We start from the raw sequence: 25,850 nt of genomic DNA, 5'->3' as shown, positions 1-25,850 counted from the left end.
TAAATTACTGTAGTTTAGACAAAGCTCAAATTTTACCTTTAATTTAACAGATGGCAAATTCAGAAACAATGTAAAACTACTGGTTGTTTTTTTTTTTTTTAAATCTAAAGTATTATTTGCCTGGGAAAGTCTGCACCAGAGCTGGTAAACCCAAGCATACAGCAGGGTTAAAAAAGACTATCCAGTTACAGCATTTGTCTTGACTGCCTTCCAGGGTTTTAATTAAGTTAGAGTGCTGTGGGGGTTTTATTTTCTTATTTCCAAAAGGATATTAAACCTTACAGGTTAAATTTGAAGTCATCTTGTTATCATTATTTGACCTATAGCAAAGGGTAAATTACTACATACTGAAGAGTTCTTATAGTGCATTATGACTTAAGAATTATTCCTTTGTTTTACACTAGATAACTAATGAGAAAATATGTGACCCAGTGACAGAATCTGTATACTAAAAGGTTTATTTTCAATGCTAGATTCTCGTGGTTTCACACAAATTTTTAATGATGCTAAATGCTAAATTAAGTATTAAAGTACAGTTCTACATTAGAGGGAGCGACACCATTGAAAAACAGCTGTACAGGATAATATTCTGACTACTTTTTTTAAAAGTTACAAGATTCATGGAACAAATTATATCTTAAGCTTGACTGAGCTACCGAAATCACTTATAATTTATCATTATTATTATTATTTATTGCAGATACTGAGCTTCAAGTTTGCTTGAATTTGTTTGACTGAATCCCTCCTCCATAAATTTTCGTCTGAAAAGATCTTCAAGATGTAGAGGGAAATCCATGCCTGAAGCAACAGGCTCCATTAACAAAAATGCAAAGCAGTGGTTACACAACATTGGAAGAAAGAATGACACTGAATTCTTTTGTTTGAGACAAGCAGTTAAATTCCAGGCAAGAGAATCATGACATCACAATGTCTCTCATGGAGGCCCATAACGCAGCATTTAAGCAAAGAGAACCACAGTTTTGAAAAAGGAGGTTCCCTTAACTTTGAGCTCATTTATGCCAGAATGTGTGCTGGGTCAATTCTGTCTGTATCTCGGGCTCAAGCTACAGAAGAGCACAACTGCCATTTGTCCTCACAGATTAAAAGATCAACTGCAAAGGAAAGGGCTGCCCTAGATATTTCTAGTTAGTTAAACCTTACCAGCTGAACCTCAATCATCCCTTAATAAGCTCAAGTCACTATACTTCATGGATGTTCACATAAACTCACACCCACTGCCCCTCCACAAGAGAACCAGCAGCACAGGATGTGCTGTTCCACTACTGAAAGTGGTCTGGGAGAAAGGAAAATAAATAAATAACCAGTAATCACCAATACTTGTCGCTTGAACATCAGGTACACATGCAGGCACATCATTTATCTTGATCTAATTAGAACATTTTAGGACTACAGTTGAATACTCTAAGATTAGCATTCATAGCACAAGCTACATAATAAGCATTTTAACGCATTAACTATTTATAACTAAACAAAAGAGCCTGCTTACAAGACAATCTGTCCAAATATTCAAATACTTATATATGAATAATCAGCAAAGTAGTACTTTGCAAAGAGCTCAGAATTGTGACCATAAAACTTTGTTAGCTGTCAAAAGGCTTCAGAACTGTGAAGCATCAAGCCTGCTAGTTCCCCAAATATACCTTCTGTACAGTATCACATCAGCAGTCCTCCTTAATCACTTAAGAAAGGGACACAAAACCAACAGCTTCCTTCTAGCACTTACTTTGAGAGTCTTGATGCCGTTGCAGGCACATATAAATAAGAAACCACAACCAAGAATAAGAATGCTTTCTTTGGCCATTTGAGGCAATTTGGATCCAGACTGGGGGTGACATGTTCTGTCCCATCTATTGATTCACTCCTCTACATTGATTGAATTATTTCAAAAACTGACTTCAGCACACGGTAAAGCAGCAAAGTGATAAGGATGTCAGGAGATGAAGGCGGCGGCTGTTTAGAGTGCATAACATCTATATATTGCTCTTTTCAGCAACCATTAGAAAAGGCAGTTTATACATTATAATCCAGAATCACATATGTGACTGTTATATACTTTTGCAGAAGCTTGACATGTTATTATACACTTAAAAGCTAAACTGCAGATTCCTAACAACTGATAAGTAGTGTAACCCATAAAAGCTATTTATAGCTTTTAATCTTGACTGGCCAGGGGTGGGGAGAAGCTTTATTACAACCATTTCAATAACTTTCACAACTTCAATTTCCAGCCTAAATATATACTATCTCAAATTAAGTTATTTAAAATAAATTCAATGAAATGAATCCCACATGGGTTCAACACTCATCCTTAACCAAGGTTCTTGAGCTGTAGAATTACAGAAATATTTTTAAACTGGGTGAGCTTGCTTTCTCCTATTCTTTTATTGTTTCTCTTAAAATGATTATAAAGGAGGACCACAAGGGTTTCTAACACATAAGAAACCCTGTGTTTCCCTTCTAAAGGCCTTAAAAAAGCATCATGCAACAAAATGATGTGGAGTTAAGAACAGGGGAATTGCATCAGTCACTTTACATTTTTAAGAAAGAGGTTGGGTTTTTTTCAAGTCTTATCTCTAAATACCATCCCATTTTGACAGTTTCATAGAAATAATAGAGAAACCCTTACAAGTACTACTTTGAGGTATTAAATGAAAATAATAACACGCCTGAAGAGTAGTTGTCCTACATATGTGACGGATGCAACATTAGCACTCAAAAGTTGAGTCTTTGCCCATTGCTGGTAGTTATATAGGCACACAATTTGAATAAAGCTTATTTAACTTAAGTCCTGTTGTTCACAAAACCTGTCATCCACATTAAAAAATCCATTTAGTCCTGAAAAGTCTGTTTGGCACACGTCCAAATCCCTGAATATCTCCATCCTTAAAAATTTCAGACAAAAGAAACATGTCCCAGCCACAAAGGAAGGGATACAGAGTAAATATTTAAGTCTCTTCTTACAAGAAGTGGGGAAAGGAGGAAGGGAATGGAAAGGAAGATAGTGTTTCTAAGCTCCCAGATTATTCTTGTGTGGGTTCTTCACCCCATCCTATCACTAGGAGGCAAATCCTCCTTCCGGACCCCAACATAAACACATACAGTCCCAAACAAGACTAAATGACAGGACACTCAAAACACCATCTGTAATAATGAACTCATTCACTAGCCATTAGGGTCAGAAAGTAAAGCGCCTAGAAAGGAAGCAACATTCAAATCACAGAATCATAGAATGGCATGGGTTGGAAGGGACCCCAAGGATCATAGAGCTCCAAGCCCCCTGCCACAGGCAGGGACACCAACCTCCAGGCCTGGAGCTACACAAAGCTGCCCAGGGCCCCAGCCAACCTGGCCTTGAACACTTCCAGGGACGGGGCATCCACCACCTCTCTGGGCAGCCTGTTCCAGCCCCTCACCACCCTCTCTGGAAAAAACTTCCCCCTAAGATCTAATCTAACCCTTCCTTCCTTTAGTTTTAATCCATTCCCCCTTGTCCTGCCAGCGTCTACCCTTTTAAAAAGTTGATTCCCCTCCTGTTTGTATGTTCCCTTCAGGTACTGGAAGGCTGCAATGAGGTCCCCCCGCAGCCTTCTCTTCTCCAGGCTGAACAAGCCCAGCTCCCTCACCCTCTCTTCATAGGGGAGCTGCTCCAGCCCTCTAATCATCTGTGTAGCTCCTCTGACCCCTCTCCAACAGTTCCACATCTTTCTTGCATTGCGGGTCCCAGACCTGGACACAGGACTCCAGATGGGGTTTCCCGAGGGCAGAGTAGAGGGGGACATACATTCATACCTTGAGAAAAGCCCCTAAGTCACAGATGCTTTCCAGTGTTTAACAGCACCAAAGTTTCCTGCTCGCACCACTTCCACAGCCATTTGTCAAACCTCAACATCCTACGTTAGGAAAGAATGCTCTAACATTGTGTAAACCTCCACTTCAGGCACTTCCCACTACTGGGCATAAAATTCCACGTCCATGAGAATTTGGTCATGTCATATGTACCAATCTGAAAATTAATCTATGGCTTTTCTCTCATTCCCAACAGTCTCCTTCAAGTTCAACTCCACATTCATATCTTTGCTCCCAGGAGATAATCTTTCTGTTCTCCAGATCTGCTTTCATGACAAGCTGGACTCTTGTTCTTAATAATGAGTTCTCAAGTGCATAGATTTGTTTTTTAATTGGATTAGTACTACTCTCCAATCTTCTCTGTCCTCCCTTGTTCTCATTATTATCTTAACTTTCTCTCTAACTTTCTCCTGTCTCTCAGGGATAACAGTCATTCCATGAACCCATTCAACTATCTCTTCTTTAATGCTTTGCACAGAGGATACTGTTTTTCATCCTTGACACTTATTTTCTGGCTAATTTCCCTACCTCCTAATTTATAAAACTGGATCTGGTTTTTTTTGGATCTGTTTTTCAGCAATGATCACCTTTGGATAAGTTTTCACATTAAGAATCTGCAGTTTCTCAGTTATGCATGTAAGCTTCATCTAATCATGTAAAGGATCAAAGAACAGGGAAAGAAAAAAGTATTGAGCCACACGAATTCAGGGAGAAACTTTCACCTCATCTTCATTACAAATTACCAACATGCATGAAGTTACCTTAATTACACACCCAGTAGGCTTCCTTCAAGCAGTGGTCACAAAAATGTTTCTGAAGAGGCTGCAACTGCCAGTAACTTAAAGTTCTTAACAAAACCAGGCATTTCCTTCAATTTGTACAAAAAGCTAGCCCAAAGAAACCTGGGAAAATATCATACGTTTGATAATACAGTAACTTACATGCTTTGGATAAATCAAAACTATTTGATTAATAAACACAACCTAAAATTTTGGCCATAGGTTTTATCATATGGTTAAGTGTAGCTTTAGTATTTTTATTTTGTATTTTGATACCAAAAAGGTGACAATTATATAAGCAACAGGCCTTTTTTCTAAAATGTAATTTGCTAATCATGAAAAAAACCCACCTCACTTCAGAGGTGTTCCTAAGTGTTTTGTTACAAACACCTTTTAGACAATTAGCAGCAATTCTCAGAGAGCTGCTTTACATTCTTTATCTATTTGTTTGCACTTAGATATTTGCAAGCCATCAAATTTGCATGAATATTTTTCAAATATAATAGCCTGTGGCAAGAACTTCCTGTTCTGCATTTTTTAAAACAGTTGCCTTACCATAATTGAACAGCCATAGTATTATGATTGTATTTATTATTTTTCCACTAAAACTGCATGTGTACAGATGTGAAAAATAAAAAGGTACTCGTATGTTTTTAGGTATGTAGGAAAATAACTTACACCCCTTAATAGGCTGCATTTAGTTCAGGTCACATTTTACCATTATAAAGCCTAGTCCTGTTTGATTGCGTTAATTTGAATTATTCCACAGACATTTTAAAGCTGTTTATTATTCTTAGTGGTAACAGCCTTTTTATCTTTTTTTTCTTTCTCTCAAAACTGGTGTCTCATTACTTTACCAGCCCTACTCCTGTCTGAACATTCAGCTCCACTCATTAGAACAAACATCTGCTACCGACAGTATTAATGAGATACATATCAAGGGATAGAGCAAGCCGCTAACCACCTGGGTTAATCACTTTACAGTACAAAGTTGCTAACACAGAGGCATACAGTATGCCTTGAACATACTGTTACAATTAGCTTATCCAGATAGAAACTACTCCTCGGGAAGCACGGCACTACGGAATCGGACGGGTTTGTAAAGCTGTACATACCTTGTAGCTACTGTTAACACACAGCACACATTTCTTGGGGAAAGATGGGCCCGGGGGAACCTAATGAGGTTCAACACTGCCAAGTGTCAGGTGCTGCACTTGGGCCGGAAGAATCCCAGACACAGATACAGACTGGGAGAAGAGCTCCTGGAGAGTAGCCCTGCTGAGAAGGACTTGGGAATTCTGGTGGATGAGAAACTTAACATGAGCCAGCAGTGTGCTCTTGCAGCTCGCAAGGCCAATGGGATCCTGGGCTCCATTAGAAGAGGGGTGGCCAGCAGGGACAGGGAGTGATTGTCCCTCTCTACTCTGCCCTCGGGAGGCCCCATCTGGAGTCCTGTGTCCAGGTCTGGGGCCCCCAATACAAGAAAGATGTGGAACTGTTGGAGAGGGGTCAGAGGAGCCAGAGAGATGATTAGAGGGCTGGTGCAGCTCCCCTACAAGGAGAGGCTGGGGGAGCTGGGCTTGTTCAGCCTGGAGAAGAGAAGGCTGCGCGAGGACCTCATTGCAGCCTTCCAGTTTTGCTCCAGTTGAGCAAATATTGCTATTAACTGAGATAATTTTATTTAAGTGAGAAAGTATAATATTTTCAGCTGGGATAGAGTTAATTTTCTTCCCCGGCTGCTGGTTAGTGCTGGGTCCTGGATTTAGGATGAGAATAGCATTGGTAACACACTGGTGTTTTCAGTTGTTGCCAAGCAGTCAAGGACTTTTCAGCTCCTCACACTGCGCTGTTAACAAGAAGGTGGAGGGCAGCCAAGAAGCTGGGAGGGGACACAGCTAGGACTGCTGACCCAAACTGGCCACAGAGATATTCCATACCATGCAACAACACATTCCATATATAACTGAGGGGTTGGCCAGGAGTCAGTGTGGCACAGGAACTAGCTCAGCACCGGCTTTGGGTGGTGGGCAACTGTGCTATGCATCACTTGTTTTATATGTTCTATTAGCATAATCATCAGCAGCCTTTTCTGTCCTATTAAACTTTATGACAACTCATGAGTTTTACCTGATTTTCTTTCTGATTCTCTTCCCACTGCACTGTGGGGAGGGGGGAGTGAGCAGCAGCTCTGTGGCTGTATGAGGTGCCGACTGGATTGAACCATGACAATAATATATGAGCATCTGCTTCTCTCCAAGACCAACCAGGTTAATGAAACAGCAGTGCCTTTTTAAGCAAAGAGAGAAAACAAATCAGAACTGTGCAAGCCAAATCGCTGCAAGAGGCAAAACCTAGACTGCTGCATCTAAACCACACTTAACAGAATAACTTCAGAGATATTGGATGACAGCAGTTTCATCTCCAGATCAAGTAAGGAGGGGTTCCATAAATGGATCTCCACTAACTGATGTCTTAATATTAAGTTTGGGAAGGTCATGCGTGTCGACACAAGCATTCAGAATAATTAATGAAAATCTGTTTAATTGCATATGGAGTCCAGATCATTCAAGAACAACAAATTAATTAGAATCACGACCCATGTATAAACTGCTACACTAACTCCATTGTTGACTCAGGTAGCACGCTGTCATGTACAGTGTCTAAACACAGTTCAGGTTTTCACCTTTAATCTCTCTTTCAACATTCCTTCAACCAAAATTCAGTAACACCGGATCTCTGTAACACCATTTTCTTCTCTGAATATACCTACCAGCCTGTGTATCTCCATAATCAACTGCAAGTTATTATGTTTTGAGAAAATAAGAAGAACTATATAGTTTCCACAGTTTTACTTTTCATCCCTTCCGGTTTGTCACAATTCTAGAACTAAAAACACGGGATAGAATATCCAAAATACCTAAAAATTCCTACAATAAATTACATGAACAGTTTTTATTTCTTTCATAAAAGGCAGCCTTCCAGGTGCACTACTCTCTTCCAGGTAGTTATTCTCATATTCAGAATGTATGCATCCTGTACATTTGAGTAAGAAGAAAAGAATATTCCATAAGACTCCAATTTCCAAACGAATATTCTAAGATATGACAGCCTCTTTGTATTGAAAACACAAAAAAGAAGCATGGAAAACCAGATTACAACCTCACAGAATAGTGCTAATTATAATTTTACAGCATCCTAGTGTTTGTTCTAAGACATACCAATCTGTATTAGCTAATGACCCACAGGTTTGAACAGATTATTCTTCAGTGGCAACACGCACTAGAGTCACTGCAGATGAAATATTTTTTCCCCTTAATATCAAATGGCTTTCTGTAAAGACATTACTTTAAAACCATAATTCTTCCTCTGCTAGTACAATTTCTTGAAGCAATAAACTTAAGCAATACGAAATTTTTTCCATAAACTGTCTTTAATACATACTGAAATACTAGTGTAAACCAATCCCTAAAACAAAGGCTTCCTGAAGGACTAAGCTGTGAAAAAAGGCAAGGATTACCAGTATCTGAGCTGCACAGGCCATTAATACTTTGCAAACATATTTTCATAATTTTACAAGTGAAGTCCATGGGCGGTATATCTGGAATGTGGATTCAAAGCATAATAAATGCAAAGACTCCCATCTGGCTCTTTGCATGGTCAGTTTGAGTTGGCGGAGTTCACTTCTTTAGGCTCAGCACTTTTGAATGCACTCTGCTCCCCTAAGAACAAGCCCAGACCTCCCCACACCATGTTTCCGTAACCTCGCACGCTGAGAACGCCTGCACTGCACTACCCAAGTGCTCGTTCATACAGACAGTTATCAAGCCAAATATTCCCACCCATTTCATACAGCTTGGATGCCATACTGAGTGCAAGCTTACTTTGGATTTTCAAACCATGCTCTGCCCAAGCTAACAGACCCCTGAAGATCAAATCCCACAGATGAGACACCCAAAGGGTCTTTTCTATAAGAATCAGCTTAGTCTGCCCAAATTGTGCTGAATCCTGACTGACTGCATGTGGAGACATGTGGCAATTCTCATAAAATATCCAGTTTTCTTGCATTTTCCAGGCTTTTCATTATCTAGGCGATTCCATTATATTCCTAAAGATAGCAAGCCCAGCAAGACAAAGAATGTAGGAAAAGCTTTAGAAGTTGGCCTAGGCTGTTCATTCAGTATCCCAGTATATGGAAGGGAGAATGCTTTCCATCGCACTGCTAAAATAAAACTTCTTTTCCCATATCTATAACCAAAACTGGTATTTCAACTTCACCAGTCTGAAAATAAAAATTCTTACCTCCTCTTTTTGAAAGCATACATCTCATCCAGAGCACTGATGCCTTCTATCTTATACACAAGTAGAACACTGAGCTCACTTGTTAGTCTAAAACACTGTACACAAACAAGCATAACAATCCTCCTCTTACCATGTGTACATTCATTGGAATTGCTCTTTTTCTGATCAAGGCAAAGTAGGTTAAAAATGTATTCGTTTGCTCTAAGTGAATAAAACGTAAAGTCATCGCACTCAGCGCAGGTTACAATTGCTTAAATGCTTTTGTGTCTAAAGAACATCTTTCAGAAATTAAAAAATAAAAATCCAGCTATTGAAATGAATGAGTCAGGCAATTTAAATTCCACCTGTTACTGAGGCACTATTGGCTATGATATAAGACATTACGTTATTACCTCAAGACAGCACCCGCAACAGAAAGGAAGATCATAGAATCAAAATGACAGGGGTTGGAAGGGACCTTGAGAGATCATTGGGTCCAACCCCCCTGCCAAAGCAGCTCCCCAGCTCATATTGCACAGGGAGGCGTCCAGACAGGGCTGGAATATCTCCAGAGATGGAGACTCCACACCCCCCTGGGCAGCCTGTCCCAGGGCTCCCTCACTCTCACTAGGTAAAAGTTCTTCCCCATGTTGGTGTGGAACTTCCTGTGCTCCAACTTGAAGCCATTGCCCCTTGTCCTGTTCCCACAGAGCACTGAAAAGGGGCTGGCCATTCCCCCTGCCTCCCATACTTCAGATATTTATAAACATTAACAAGGTCCCCCCTTAGTCTTCTTTTCTCCAGGCTGAACAGTCCCAGCTCACTCAGCCTTTCCTCATAGGGGAGATGCTCCAGGCCTTTCATCATCTTTGTAGCCTCCTCTGGACTCTCTCCAGGAGATGCCTGTCTTTTTTATCCCAGGGAGCCCAGAACTGGGCACAATACTCCAGGTGGGGCCTGACCAGGGCAGAGTAGAGGGGGAGGATCACCTCCTTCGACCTGCTGGCTATACTCCTCCTGATGCACTCCAATATCCCATTGGCTCTTCTAGCCCCCAGGGCACACTGCTGGCTCACGGCCAACCTGTCATCAACTAGGACTCCCAGGTCCTTCTCCACAGAGCTCTTCTCCAGCAGCTCATCCCCCCAGCCTGTACTGATTCAAGCAGTTATTCCTTCCCAGGTGCAAGACTCTACACTTGCTTTTGTTGAACTTCATCTGGTTTCTCCCTGCCAAGCTCTCCAGCCTGTCCAGGCCATGCTGGATGGCAGCGCAGTGTTCCTGCGTGTCAGCCACTCCTCCCAGCTTTGTATCATCAGATACTTGCTTGAGGGTGGATGCTATTCCCTCATCAAGGTCGTCAATGAAGATATTAAACAGGACTGGACCCAACACTGAGCCCTGGGGAGCACCGCTAATTGTGATCTGAACTCTACAAGTAGCACAGGTTAAAACCATTTCCATTAAATATCTGGGATCCCTGCTTTTAGTTTTGAAACCAGAAATACTGGAGAAATGATGATTTCAAAATCTCAAGAAAATGGTTGAAACTTCACAAATTTAACAAACTTTAAAAAATATTCAGACCTATGAAAATAAATATGATTTTGGAGGTTTGGAGTTTAACTCAAGAAAGATTTGTTTGTATGAAGAGTTACAGCACTTCTCTGTAAGAGTACAAGGAAGTGAGGCACCAAGTATTTGGGGGTTTATTTCTATGTGAACAGCAAACATTTTCTACACCCCGACCGAGCTGCTGGGTGTAGAAGCAAGAGACCTTGTGTGGCATGGCCTTTTCATACGAGACAAAGCAACAGAAGGATGCACATTTTTAGACAACTGAGTTTCATGAAGTTGAGATTGACCTACAGCCTGTCACAATCAGAGAGAAAAAGCATTTTGCTGTTCTCTATTTGACAATGTATAGTGTTTCTTCTACTTTGAAATGTTAGCATGAGAACACTGGAGAAATTAAGTACAATGATGCATTACAAACCAGAAACACCAGCACTGAGGAGGTTCAACACACCAATCAAATCAGGTTGCAGCCTGTTACTAAAAAAAAAGAAGTCACTCCTACAATGAATGTAAGGGGGATAATGAAACTACTGACTCTTTGGCTGACCAGAACTACAAGTTTGAACAAAGGATGGATAAAAAAATAAATAAATATGGAATTTCTAATACTAGCCAGCTTCTGAAGGATCAACTAGAAGTTTTAATTTAGCTTTTATAAACAAATTCTTAAGCTTAACAAACTCTTACTGGTATCTTAAGATTATTCTAAGACTTTGGTGGCAAGTCTTAGCTGACTGACAGGCAACAGTCACGGAGAAGAATAAAAGGACGTACATTTAACAGCGAGTCTGCAGAGCAGCAGCTGAAAAAAACACTCAGCCACAAACTTCAGCAAACGTTGGGTACTAAAACAGCATCATCTCTGGAGTCAGTTTTGTTGTTAGAATACACTTTGTCCTTTGTACAAGGGAATTTACTTTCCTGAGAAAATACAAACCATCTACCCAATTCACTGGGTGTTCCTTTTTCATTCAAAATGAACTTACCGAGTGCCGTCTGCTTTCCAGCTAACTTTGTATGGCTTCTGCTCCAAAAACTTAATGTTTTGCTTGTCCATGGAAACAGGCTGTGCTCCAGGGAATCCAGACCTAGAAAGACAGGCCCATGTTTATTAATGTTCTTCAATAAACAGTCACACAAGGGAATACATTTTTTACATTGGACTGAAGTCACACTTTTAACCTTGCAGCAAGTCTCGTGCACTCTGAGTTATAGAACATCTTCTCCAATAATGTATTTTGCAAGAGGAACCAAATGCCTATCTGATAAGAACAAGGATATTAGTGTTTATGACAAAACACTAGGTTATGTAGAACTTCAAAGTTTTAACTTTGGAGGAAGAGGTATCTGAATTCAAAATTGCAAGCACTAGAAGAAATACAAGCAAGTTAGGAAGCACTGTGAACAATTCCCTGGATGATCAACTTTGCAGAGGAGTTCAAAATCCAAGATATTAAAAACAACTTTCTCATTAATACTGGATACAACCAAGTTGCCTATAAAAATCAGTGTTATACTTTAAGTGTAATAGGAACTGTATAAGCCTACTCCTTGAGAAAGCACTCAATTTTACACAATTAAATGTACTAAACATTGTAGTACATACAATTAATGTACTAAACCGCATCTAGAATTTGGGGAGCAACAGTGCATCTGAAAACACTTTTTAATCTCAATGAAAAAGCAGATTTAGAATCTTTTTTCTAATACCAACAGTCAACCACTGCCTTTCATAAGGCAATGCAAGACACTCATCTGTTTTACTGTTGAGTGGTTTTGAGTTGCTTTATTTTTAACATCCATCCAAAAAGTCACTTTTCTGTCATTTTTACAATGAGCTGCTTCCTTCTGCAAAACTAGAAGCATAACACTTATTTCCAGACAGTATAAACAAACAAGTTTTAAATGTTCTCATACCCTTCCCATCCACAGAACTGCTGACATTTTTGCTGTATTCCTCCTAGCTTTGGTTGTGTTGTCACCTGGGTCACACATTTAACTGTTATTCCTTCCAAGAAAATTGCACCCTAAGTAAAACAACAAGAAAAAAAAATAGGATTTGAGGACATGTCAATACAAGATTAAGACTGGTTTTACAACACTTGAGCTTCACAAGCAATACTAGCTTAAATATTTCTTAAAGATTCTCCACTAAATGCCCAGATAACTCATTTCAGTTCCTGGGTTCAGAATATGGCTTGCCAATGAGATCAATCAGGTCATATGATTTATCTAGGGGGGCGGGGGGTGGACACAGCAACACAACATGGGATGGGACAAAGCAATTAAAAAGAAAAAATAAAAGGAGGTAAATGATAAGGAAAAGCCACTGTTTAGCTGGTAACTTTCAGTCGAGTTCCCATGTCAGTCTACAGCACTATCCTGAGTCATTATTTTTCATCTGTAACTAAAATGTTCCTATTTAAAAAGAAAGCATGAGAGTATCAAGTATTTAGTAGTAAATTGGTTCTATATGGAATTTGCAGGAATCAAATTAATAATCCTCAGTATGCAAAATATTCTGTAACAACAAAGTAGTGTAAGACATTTATGTGATGGATGAGAATCTGAACCTAAACAGTATTGTAAGTCTGGAGCAAATCACTATGCATTAAAGGTCACAGACCTCTTTCTGGCAGAAACCTGTGTGGCACCACTTTTAAACGTGTCAAAAAATATGGCCTCAAAGTAAGTAAATTGGAAACTAAGGACAAAATTGACCTTGACAAAATGAAACAAACAAACAAAAAAATTCACACAAATAATATTTCTAGACCAAAACATCTGTGCTTTCCTTGATTCATGGAAATTAAGAGCTACTACCAACAGCAGAGACCTAACATGTGACCTAATACAATACCTGGGTAATTAGTGAGCTAAAGTCACAGGGAAACATCTTTACACACTACATTTTTGGCAGTGGTTTGGAGGTTTTTTATTGTCTTCACATGCAGAGATTTTTGATAAGTGCTACTCTTCTCCCTCCAAATCTTTGAGACACACATTTTCAATGAAATACATTAATTTTATCAATCCCAGATGGTAATTCCAGTCCAAGAAGTTCAATTACATGGGTTTTTTACCTCCACCTGGCTGACCTACAATATTAGGTGTCTCAAAACTTAAACTTACTCTGTAAGGAAAACCAATTGAAAACACTAATATCCTTCTGTAGCAGCAAACTTAAAGGGTTCTCAGTTGACCCAGGACAAACATCTTAACAAAACATCTTAACAACAACCACCAAAAAATCAGCTGGATTGTAACAAAATATTGAGAATAAAATTATGCAAGTATATTTTTAGACAATCTAAACCAAGCTACAAAGTAGAGGTGCTATCCTGAATGCCACAGAAAAGCTTTACGTAGAGGCCAATGAAAGAATACTGAAAATTAAACTCTAAAATAGCTTGTACATGCCAGAAAAAAGTTTGATGCCAAGTGGAATAAGAACACTTTCTGCACAACAGAATACAGTAAAGCCATCAGGTCTACAAAGCTACATAAAGACCACAGAGAACCCAAATCAACCAGACTTACTTCTCAGAATCACAGATTCTTTAAGGTTGGAAAAGCATCAACAGCATCTTAAAATAAACTCTTAGTGCAGACTAAAAAGATCAAAGCACAAAGTTTCCACCTGTTAAGCTATGAATCCTGCAAATGCTAACAGAAATATTTCATATGTGTTATCTATAATGCTGAAAACTAGCTGCATACTACTGATGAAAGGAGCCTTTTTTTGCTCACTTCCACTTCCATACACCATGGCCCTCGTCTGTTCTACTCTTGAGCACGTATAGGAACAAAGTTGGCAAAATTACGTCATAAATTAGTCATTTTCTGCCAAATTAGTATCCTAATCTAGCTCATCCTAGGATGAGTCAGCACAAGTGCCTGCACAAGGGAAGCAGAAGGAACACAAGCGCTGGAGGGAAAGCAGAACCAGAGTTTTCAGTACAGCCTGCATTGAGTTAAAACTGGCTCAGTTGCATCACCAAATCAGATTGTGAGAACAGAACATCCTAAAGAAATAAGATGGTTCATAACCTTAATTACTGTAAGATCCACAGACTTTCGGTGCATCACTTATCCCATATTAATTATGTGGGCACCAGCAGGTGCCACAGCATACAGGTGACTGGGTGAGGGAAGCAGCTACACACACCCAGCCAGCCTGTTGTCTGAATTGCAAGTGGTTAAGAGCACCATGAAATCAGAGAACATGGCCATCCCTTGCTTCTCAGAATAATGGCACAGTGTGCTGAAAGCAAAAGACATGCAACAGGAAAGATCTTCCAGAAAATAAGAAGTCAAACACGAAACTGGTGCCTGCCATTTGAAAGTGTCCCTTGCAGATTATCTAGTTAAGGGAGTTACACACACACACACACACACACACAACTGGTTCTGGAGCCACAAATGTCAGAGTGTGCAGTACCAGCATTAGTTTCCCTACAAACCCAAATCCTCTGCATGCTGCTTCCACGCTCCATGTAATTTTAAGCAATTTAGAAGATTGCCCATATGGTAAGAAAGGTAAAAATTTAGAATGATTTCTTCATAATTACAAAACATTAGCTTCTCAAAACATAGAAATTATACATCCTGATTAGTTTCCAGTAACTTGGCTTTGTTTGTTAGTTTTTTGTAACAGCTGTTAATTGTTTATTCATTTTAAACACCTGACCAAACCCAACAGGCTCTCTTGCACAGGCAGCATGTGCTTGATGCACATAATTACATATATACATCTGAATGATTATGTTGGGGGGAGACGATTTTGTAGGAATTAAGGAAACAAGTGCAGCCTATAATCTGACAAACTAGCTGAGCTTTTGTGTTTTCTTACATTCTTTTCCATTCCCCTGATTAGGCACCTTGTAACCCCTCCCTTTAATGCTGGCAAGTTGAAAGAAGTATAGGACTGGGGAGAGTGAGGAACAGAGCAAAGTACTGAGGTCATAGGATGAAGAGAGGAGGTTGTGCAATACTAAGACAGTAAAGACAGAGAATGTATCCCTTGATTACCATGGCCTAAGATATACTCAACTCAGTTATCCAAGGCTCAGATAGGATGCCAGGTTTGCAAGCACCACAGCCATACACGCACCAGAAGAGGCTTTCAGAGGGTAAGGTCAGGCCTCAAGTGTACTCACTGGCTATGGAAACAAGGTGAGTCACTGGGGTATCTGTGCTTGGGTAACTCCAGGGTGCTCCAGCTTTCGTGAGGACATTTCCCTGGGTAAGGTGCCAAAACTGAATCAGATCATAGAATCATAGAATCACAGGGGTTGGAAGGGACCTTGAGAGATCATCAGGTCCAACCCCCCTGCCAGAGCAGCTCCCCAGCTCATATTGCACAGGTTGGCATCCAGACGGGGCTGGAATATCTCCAGAGATGGAGACTCCACACCCCCCTGGGCAGCCTGTCCCAGGGCTCCCTCACCCTCACTGGGTAAAAGTTCTTCCCCATGTTGGTGTGGAACTTCCTGTGCTCCAACTTGCAGCCATTGCCCCTTGTCCTGTCTCCACAGACCACTGAAAAGGGGCTGGCCATTTCCCCCTGCATCCCATACTTGATCCATGCACTTTCTGCACGGTTGGTGAGCTAACAACCCCATGGAGCAAGAGAACAGTAGTGCAGAGATACTGGAGCAACTCACATTCTCAGTGCTGCTAAGCCTGGAGTTTTAAGCCCTAACAGACCCAAGGTAACCACATGCACTTAGTTTCTACACTCCACAATATTCACATCATCTGCAGTAATCAAGCTCTCCTCACTTGCCACTGTAACCCTCCACCCATCACTTCAGCTGAAGGAAAAGTGGCAAGGTTTATCATCTTGTGTTGGTTCTGATTCCGAACACCATGTGGAAGAGTGGGTGGGTGGAAACAGCCCCATCCACATCCCAACCTGACCCTAGTGGCTATCACCAGGACTGGGAGATAGCCACCCTCAGCTACTCAGACTTGACCAGGTGCCAATATGTGCAGAGACTGCCTTCCACAGGACACACACACATTACAAAATATATCAGGAAGAGAGGGAGAGAGTCCACATCTTCTAAAAGAGAGGAAGGGAAAGCCAGGGAGTTACGCTGATCAGCTTACATTTAATACCTAGAAATACAGGATCAAATCACAAGAGCTGCCTTTAGGCATGTACAAGCAAAAAGATAGAACAAAACCATACTGACAGTCACTCAGTAACAGCAGTGTTCAACTAATCATTAGGTTTTCATGGTAAAACAGGACTCTCAGAACTGGGAGAAGCAGGAAATATCACAAGTTTTGATGCTGGTGTTTGTCTTGGCTTGTCTTTCATTTGCTTGTCTCATTCTCACAGAGGAACTCAGAAAACATGGGGTAGATGTAACTACTACAGAACAGAATCACACACAATCACAGAATTATGGGGGTCGGAAGGGAGACATCTGGGGATCATCTAGTCCAACCCCCCTGCCAGAGCAGGATCACCTACAGCAGGTTGCATGGGACTGCATCCAGGTGCGTTCTGAATATCTCCAGAGATGCAGACTCCACGGCCTCTCTGGGAAGCCTGTCCCAGTGCTCTGCCACCCTCACAGTAAAGAAGTTTTTCCTCATGTTTAGATGGAACTTCCTATATTCAAGTTTATCCTCATTGCCTCTTGTCCTGTCACTGGGCACCACCGAAAAAAAGACCCCATCCTCCTGACACCCACCCCTCACATATTTATAAGCATTGATAAGATCCCACCCTCAATCTTCTCTAGGCTGAAAAATCCCAAGTCCCTCAGACTCTCTTTCTAAGAGAGATGTTCTAGTCTCTTCATTATCTTCATAGCCCTTTTTTGTAACTTCTCCAGTAGCTCCCTGTCCTTCTTGAACCTGGGAGCCCAGTACTACACGTAACATTCCAGATGAGTCCTCACCAGGGCAGAATGAAGTGAGAAGAACCTTCCTTGACCTACTGGCCTGGCACTTTTCTTGATACACCCCAGGCTGCCATTAGCTTTTGTACCCACAAGGGCACGGTCCAGCTCATGGTTAACCTGTTGTCCACCACAACTCCCAGGTCTTTTTCCACAGAGCGGCTTTCCAGCAGGTCAGCCCCTTCACTTGTACTGGTGAAGATCAACCTGTTTCAAAACCAGATTCAGATGAGCTAGTGTTTCACTAACAAAATGGAAGAGTACACTGAGGAGGATCTGTAGGGTCTGGTTTAGGTATAAGAGAATTAATTTATTTTCCCTACATTTCCTAAGAGCATATTCTTATTTTTGTGACAGCTGTGAATCTAGTAACAGGGATATAAACTGTGATGGCAGTTTAAGAATTCAGTGTTATCCTTAATTATAAGAATGGGCTGCAAAAAACACTGTGCAATTCAGTATAAACAAAGTTCTACACTTAATAAGGACTGAGCAATTATACAAATACACAGTAGTAGATAATTAAGAGGAAAAAGATACAGTGGCAGCAAGAGACCAAAAGCTGAATTAGTATTATTCTGTCTTGTAAGAGGCAATTATATTGAGATATATAAACAGAAATATTAGCCTGAAGACATCTGAAATTAATTCCTCCTTATTAAGCACTAGGATGATGTCAACTAGAGGCTTGTGTTCAATTATGGGCACCACAGTCTCAGAAAAACACACGTCAACAAAGAATGACAAAAATGGACAGACCTTGAAAAATATGGACAATAGAGGAAAAAGTGAACAAATTGGAATTCAACAGTGAAAAAAAAGAAGGCTGAAAGGAGATGATGCCAGTATTCAAGCACATAAAATGCTGCTGCAAAAATCAGAAAATAGGGGTTTTTTTCCCATATTCATCAAGATGCCTGCAGGCAGAACAGTATAGGGGTTATCTTTCTGGGGGGAAAACCTCCTATGTTAGGGAAAAAACAAGTCACTAATATTAGAATCAAAGTACTTTTGTAGTTAACACATATTCTATGTCAGCCATGAAGTCTTCACCACTGTCTTGTCAAGGACAACAAGACATCTGCCCTCAAAATCATGAAAAAAACATTAACAGCTACCACCTCTTCCAGCCTGTTTGAGATGTAACCAGCCATTTTTGAAGCACTACATATTACACCCTGCACTGTCAGTGAAATACGCAGCTTACCTTGGGCTAGAACAGATGGCACTCCTTAATAAAGAGTAAAAAGACCTGGTTGACCCATGAAAGGTTTAAAGTTCTGGCTCAGAATTAGAACTTTTTGTCCTATTTGCAAAATCAAGTATTATTTTTTTCCTGAAGTGAGATATTAAGTGTCAGCTAATAATTTTGTTTTGATGTTACAGTCATTCTGGCACGTGCAGGCAATGTCAAACCATGTTTGGGTTTTCTGTGTAGCATCTGAGACTGCAGCGAACAGATTTGCTGTTACCTGTCAACTACATTCACACAATGACAAAGGAAACTGCAATGGCATTATGTTCTAACTGTTTCTGTAGTGTAAAAAAAAACCACCCAAGCAAAACCATCAAGAATTTCTGACATCAAAATATGGACATTTTAGTGAATGATGCTGCAGTAAAGTTCCTCACATCCAGGAGAGGCTTTCTGAAACGGACAGCATGCTGAGTTCACCTCACAGGCCAGCTGGGCAGTTGCTCATGACTATATGTTACCCTAGTGAGACAGCTGGGAGATGTCATCTCCTCCTCTCCTAAACTTTTCTCCTATCCCCAAATGAGCAACATTTCAGAACACAACTATCACACAGGTCACCAAGTTTGACACTGTCTACCCTAGGTGTTTAGAGGGGTCATCAAATCAGAATGCAGAAAAAATATCTGCTGCAGGAAGTCAGCTGTGGTGCTGAAAATTCAGCCTTTTAGACAGTAAAATAAAAAGATCTGAGCAAGAGGTATTTACCTGATGATCACTCCCCCTGTAGATTGCACATTTACAAGGAATCACAAACAGATTGTATCCATCTCTACTCAGTTAAGGAGCAGTCCAATCTGCCAGCCAACAACATGGTAAAGAATTCTCCCCGTTCCTCCTCTTCATGTCAAAGAACGTTCCTCCAGAGCTGCAAAACTGAATTATACGAATATGCATATTAACTAGATGATTATTTCTTTCATAAATTATCTAACTCATAATTAACTTTTAGTTATTAATATGCTTATTCGTATAATTTAGCTTCCAGCTTTCATAAAGCTACGGTGGCAGATAACAAAAAGACTGGGAAGCCGGTATCATGATTCCTGTTAGACAGACCAGTTTAGTTTTATAGTTGCTGAAAAGAGGCCATCATTGGACCTCACCATCACACCTCATTTCCTAGTGCATCAAAAGGCATTAGGAAATGTCAAAGAAACAGATATGAGGTTCTGACCCAAAGAAGTTTTTTTATATCAACATTTTACTGCTAGGCTAACAGAGGTAGCAGCCACACCCCTGAATATATTTTATAGTATAGACCACTCATATTTCAGCTTATGGGTTACTTGAAAGTTTTCAAAGTTCCTCTTGCTTCTTTGGATGAGATTTTGTATTCCTTTCAGGCTGACTTCCTCCCTATTCCATCTGTAAACCATGTTGAACAGCTGCAGTAACAAGAAAATGCATTTCTGCAGCATATGTCATATGAGAATTTCTGAGTGTTTGCAAACAAACAAACACACCTCACCAAACAAGTGAAGTCATTCGGTATTATGCAAAAAGAACTGAATCTATTTTTGCCCTCAGCAATTCTGTCCCCTACTTTACTGGCAAATAAGAATTAAGAAGGCAGCAATCTGGAGAAAACTGAGCCATTACTCTTCAGATAATACAAGTAGACGCTTTGTACTTGAGTATTAGTTCCATAATATAGTAACTACAGTTAAACTATTTCACCCAAATTATGTAGATTTATGTCCAAAATAATCGAACTGATCAGCCATATTTCTTATCACTCTACAGTTTAAACAGCCATGAACAGAAAATAATTTCACAGCTGCCTTAGAATTTTTAAGTTTATCCTCCTTTTTGCTAATCCAATTCTCAATCTTTCAAAACTTTCAAAAGTAACAGTATTCACCAAAATGAGCACCGAATTAAAAAAATGCTCATTTTCATCCACACTGCTACAAAAAGAAACAAAACCTGTTTACACACCTCCCCCATAATGTTTCATCTCTAGAGACAAATTAAAAAAAATCACTTTACTATCTCAGCTCAAGCTTAAAAAAACGTTATACTAGAACAATTTTAAGTCTTTGCTACAACTGGGATAGTTGAGGTGCTGAATGTTAAAATCCAGGGTTAAGACATGAAATTTAAAAGTTCATAATGAATCCACCTGTTTTTACAAGTTAAGAGGCAATACTACCAGTCCTCATTTGCAAGAGCACTGACACTCGTATAGCATGTACCCTGTAGCAACAGATAATTATGAGTTTAAGAAAGGAAGTTTAGCAATTAGAATATGAAGTTCTCAACCAAAAATACCAGTTTTAGACGTTCTTTCCTCCTCTTGCCAAAGGAAGAGCTTGATGACCCAGGTTCTGATTCTTGGACTCCAGCTTTACCATTATCATCCTCCTCCTCCTCATCTTCATCAAAGCACCATTCTGGTAGCTCAGGGGGTGGCGGCGCATCATCTTCATCTCCATAACGACGAAATAATTCCTTCAAATAGTCACCTTTATAAATACCTGGTGGTCTAGCCTGAGCAAAAGTCGCCACAGCAGCCTCAATACTGTCAAATAAAAATTGACAATTACTCTGAGTGCTTAATTTACACATTTCAGTCAAGTTATGCCTTAACAAACATTAAGATTTATTTGGACCACTGTTCAGATTTATTGGGACTACTAAAAAAAGAATAAAATCCAAACCAGTAATTGCAAAAAAACATTGATGATGTTTGAAGTATCATGCCTGGCAACAGTTGCCTCTTGCACAAGATTCTGCATAATTACGTAGGGACCGCGTATGTTCTCAGAAATAACTATCGCTTGCACTGCTGCTGCTCCTTATTACAGCTAATAAGGTCTGCTGGTCACCTAGGTACAGCTACAGAAGAGGAATGGGTGACACACAGGTAAGTGCTTAAGGACTGAATGAAGACAAAAAAAAAAAGACCAAAGAAAAAGATGAACTCATTTAATGAAGAAAAATGCCAGTGTAGAAATTCAAATATGGCTGGTTTTCCCCCTAAGAATTATCTTTCCTTTCATTACAGGTTTTGCCATCACACTGGGAAAAAGCACCCTAATCTTTGAAATTACTTCTCTTTCCAGAAGTTTCTCACGAAACCTGTAATTAAGAAGTCTTGCTTAATCTAACACTTTAGATTAAGTGCTAATTTAGCAGCTAACACTTTACATGCTTTAATAAACTGGAGACTGGATCACAAAAAAATTAGAAAACAAAACTAACAGTCATGCACCTTTACTAGCCAATGGGAAAGCATTCCAAAATATGAAACAGCAAGCACAGAACAAGGGTTTTATTGCTGCTATTTTCACAGATCCTATGGAAATGTTTTAACAGAAAACACTGGACAGAATTGTGTCTTCAACTTATCATGACTGTGTGAAGCAGCAATGCTCATGAATCAACCTTTAGGAATCTTGCTAAATAAACATGAGGAGAAATCACAAAAGGTACACATCCCCCATGTTAGGCTTCTTGACAAGCAAAGTATCTTAAAGCTGGAACAAAAGCATACATTACATGCTGTGAAAAGATACTTTTTCTTTTTTTCAGGTAAGAAAACAGCCTGCCACTGGAACAAGGAAAACATATAGTGAAAATAGAAAAAATAATTGAAATACAAAAGGCATTTTTTTGTCTAATCAGTGCAGTATGGGAAGGGCCTGAGAACTTTATGAGTCAAATTTCACAGAATAGGCAGAAATATTTCCTAAGCAGCAGTAAGTTTGCATCTCTCGTCTTTCTTTATGTAGAAAACAAATTATTTTCCAGAGTGAGGCTATCAGATGGTCACTTATCAGATGTCAGAAATGACAATTTAAGAGTCTGAGTTATTTAGGAGGAGACACCTTTCTTTTTTTCCTAGGACTCCTCATTTCTTCCTCACAAGACATTTATTATTCTGGTATCTTTCTGAAATCGTTCCCAAACTTCTGTAAACAATTCTATTAAAAAGACAAAGCAAACCAAAAGAGGTGGGACCTGAAAGATGCTCAATTTTGTCACTGTTGATGACAGAACTCCATACTACTCTGGATAGATGGCAATGAAAGCCTAAAGAGGCAGCATAGGTTTCAAGCACAGAAACAAAGCTGAAAGAGAACATATTTTGCAAGTTCAAGAAACATCACGATCTTCAGGAAAAATGAGTTGTGAAAAAGAGAATCAAGGAAGGGGTCTGATCACTACCTGGAGAGCTTTCAGTCTGGATGACCTTTCTTTAATCTAACTATAAGATATATCTCAGTATTCACAATACATTAGCAGCACTGCTAGATCATATGCTGAAGGAATGAATATGGATGGATTTTTCCATCAGGAAAATCTTATTTTCTCATCAGCAAATAACAGTGCCTTATTTTAAAGAATTATATGGGAAACTGGATTTATCTTAACACAATGCTTAGCTTTAACCATCACCTGGCCAAAATTCTTCCTTTTGCTGCAGACATGTTTTTCCTTACCAGGTGATATCTGGCTGTACTGTTAAAAAATCTGACAGATGACAAGACTTGAAACATATTAACTACTTGAATCAGGAGGAAAAAAAGAAAAAGAAAAATACATGGTTGTTAAGTTTTAAGGCTTTTCCCACAGAGGTTTGAAAATAAAGAGAGGCTGCATAAAAGCAGGAGATTCAAATAGATTCAAGTGCATTTCCTCTTCAGAACAAAGGACCAATTCCGAGTCTAATTACCGCATGCTGCTTTTAAATTGTTAAGAGTAAAAGCATACAAATTTGCTACTTCACAGGAACAACCAGAATCACACTGTAAAGATATTTGTATCTGTGCCTACTTCCTCTACTCAGCTAAGATCCTGCCAAGATTCAGCCACCCACTGCTAATGGGGTTCTGACTCCATTACTCCAATGTCTTTAATCCAAGTTTACTAACAGACAACAATGACCTAGTTCTTTGCAAAGAAGTTGCACATACATGATAAGCACCAAATAACTGTATGTCCACTCATCAGAAAATACAAGAGGAGGAGAATTTTCTTCACTTAAAGGGTCATACAAGAAATGTCATCAGATTGCTTAAGGGGCTTGTTAAGAAACATGCCTTGCACAGGACCCCATCAGCACGGAAACAGTGTTTCCTGAACACCACCAAACATGCAGAAGTCAGCATGGTACAGGCAATTTCTTTATTATTTACACTTGAAAAAAGTTCACCATTCTTTGTAAGCAAACCAACATTTTTAAATCACAAAAAAACCCAGATGAGTCTATAGTGAAGCATGCTGTAAAAAATGACTTTGTCTCTCCCTCTGACCCTTCAGAAGCAAGCACATCACTCTGCTGTTGCTCTAGTTGATGTCTTCAGTATTCAAAAAAAACCCCACCAAACCAAAAAAAAAAACACACAAAAAAACCCAAACACAAAAAAAAACGCAAAAAAAAAAAAACAAACCCAAAAAACACACCTATAAGAAAGCTACTTGAAAAAGATGAAAAAATAGGAGAAATGACATTTCAGGCATCTCTGAACTCCACATTCTTACTCAAAACATGGGACACATCACAAGGAAGAGATACAATACAGTGCAGATATTCCCAAATGCCCATGCTCAACAGCTACTTTTGACCTACCAGACCTGGAAAGCCTGACTGAAACAGGCTAAGCTGTCAAGGGATGACACGGATATTGTTAATATACACTGTTTGCTCAAGAATAGTAGGCAGTTTTAAAATAACAGACAGTGAATACATTAGGGCAGCTGTCAGGACAATGAGTGGAACGTACTGAATATCCCTTTGGCCACTCTCCACAAATCCCCAGGAATTAATATTCAAAGTTACCTCCAGTCCAACTTCTCGACCAAAAAGGCACAGATCAGAAATCCAGTTCTATTGAAACCATGTGTGCAATGGACACCTAGACAAGGCAAGAAAAGGACATCATTACTTGCAAGTAGTTTTAACACACATGCTTTAGCTTCACCATGTGTGGTTTTGGATCTTTAGTAACATTAAAGAGTTATCTCTCTACCCATCCAAGGCAGGTCCAATGACGAAAGGCACATAACCCTGAAAAGCAATTTATGTTCTTTCTGCAAATTATTTGCACCAAAAGTACAGGATACTTGAATTTATCCCAACTCATAAGCACTAACTTAATGCAACTGAAATACAGCTAATACAGGCGATATTTGAAGTATTTTTATGACTGCTCAAACACTTATCCCAAGACAATACAATCAAATTCAATAATTGTGCTTTTAGTGGATTCAACAAGCATTACGTTCATTTCACACCATCAGGCATAAAAATGATATCCAGATTGCCCTACCTCAAACTCAGAAGTGATATCAATAGATAACAAGTCTATTTCAAATTTGCCATTCCCACAGTCTTATTGATTTAATAAAAAAACAACCCACAAGCCTACAAAAAGAAAACTATACAACAGCATCATCACCTCGAGCTACTTCCATCTTCAGTGTGGGGGGAAAAGAAAAAAAGAAAAAAAAGAAAAATAGAATTAAGTCTTCAGCCTCTATTTTCCTGAGTTCATCCCCCAGTGAAAGGAGGGGTAGAGTCAAATACACTGCAGCATCTTTTCCTTTTTTTTCTCTCAAGGCAACAGCACCATCTAGTGAAAAACAAACCAGTTCGAAAATTTGTGCAATTAAAAATGTCACGGATTCAGGCAAGATGTTGCCACTTCCTCATACTGCATTTTAAATTATAAATATCAGAGCATTGAAGTTTGCACTTACACCAACGCAATTAGCCTTAATATTAATGTATTTTTTTCAGTTGTGACCATGAAGTCACTTAAGTTTCCACTGATTTTCTTCTTTCTCTACCATAATTAGTAAAAGTAACTTGAGCAACAATTCACTCGATGCTTATTCAGACAAAATGTGAGTATCTGTCTTTTTTCAATATGCTCCCCTACGCTGCAAGTATTATTTTTTAATTTTCATTTTTTACTGGAGATACAAAGAATGCCTAGAAAGAATAAGCTGATAAAAACCCAAAACTTTATATGGGTAAACAGAATTATCTCTCAAGCGTATCAGGGTTAGCTTTTGTGCCCGCCCCACCAAGTTTCTCTTCATAATAAAACAAGGCAAAAACTACTATTCATTTCTTGGGTTCATCCAGTCTAACTATTATTATAACTATTATAATAATCTGAAAACCTGCCTAACTTGCAGCAAATAAAATGAATTTCAGCTTCC

General features: G+C 39.4%; 1 protein-coding gene across 2 annotated transcripts in view; it reads right to left on the bottom strand.

Moving 5' to 3' along the window:
* RNGTT (RNA guanylyltransferase and 5'-phosphatase) overlaps positions 1–25,850 on the bottom strand; it is a gene marked incomplete at both ends in the record, with an annotated part of 184,240 nt that overhangs the window by 146,334 nt on the left and 12,056 nt on the right. For both annotated transcript variants that reach the window (XM_084262183.1, XM_084262184.1), the window contains 4 exons: positions 11,489–11,590; positions 12,420–12,529; positions 20,949–21,198; positions 24,463–24,538. In XM_084262183.1, the coding sequence (XP_084118309.1) occupies positions 11,489–11,590; positions 12,420–12,529; positions 20,949–21,198; positions 24,463–24,538 (538 nt within the window). The remainder of the gene's footprint in view (positions 1–11,488; positions 11,591–12,419; positions 12,530–20,948; positions 21,199–24,462; positions 24,539–25,850) is intronic.

Source organism: Gallinula chloropus (assembly GCF_964237585.1).
Source record: "Gallinula chloropus genome assembly, chromosome: 3".
Lineage (NCBI taxonomy): Eukaryota > Metazoa > Chordata > Aves > Gruiformes > Rallidae > Gallinula > Gallinula chloropus.
This window is presented reverse-complemented; position numbering and strand designations above follow the sequence as displayed.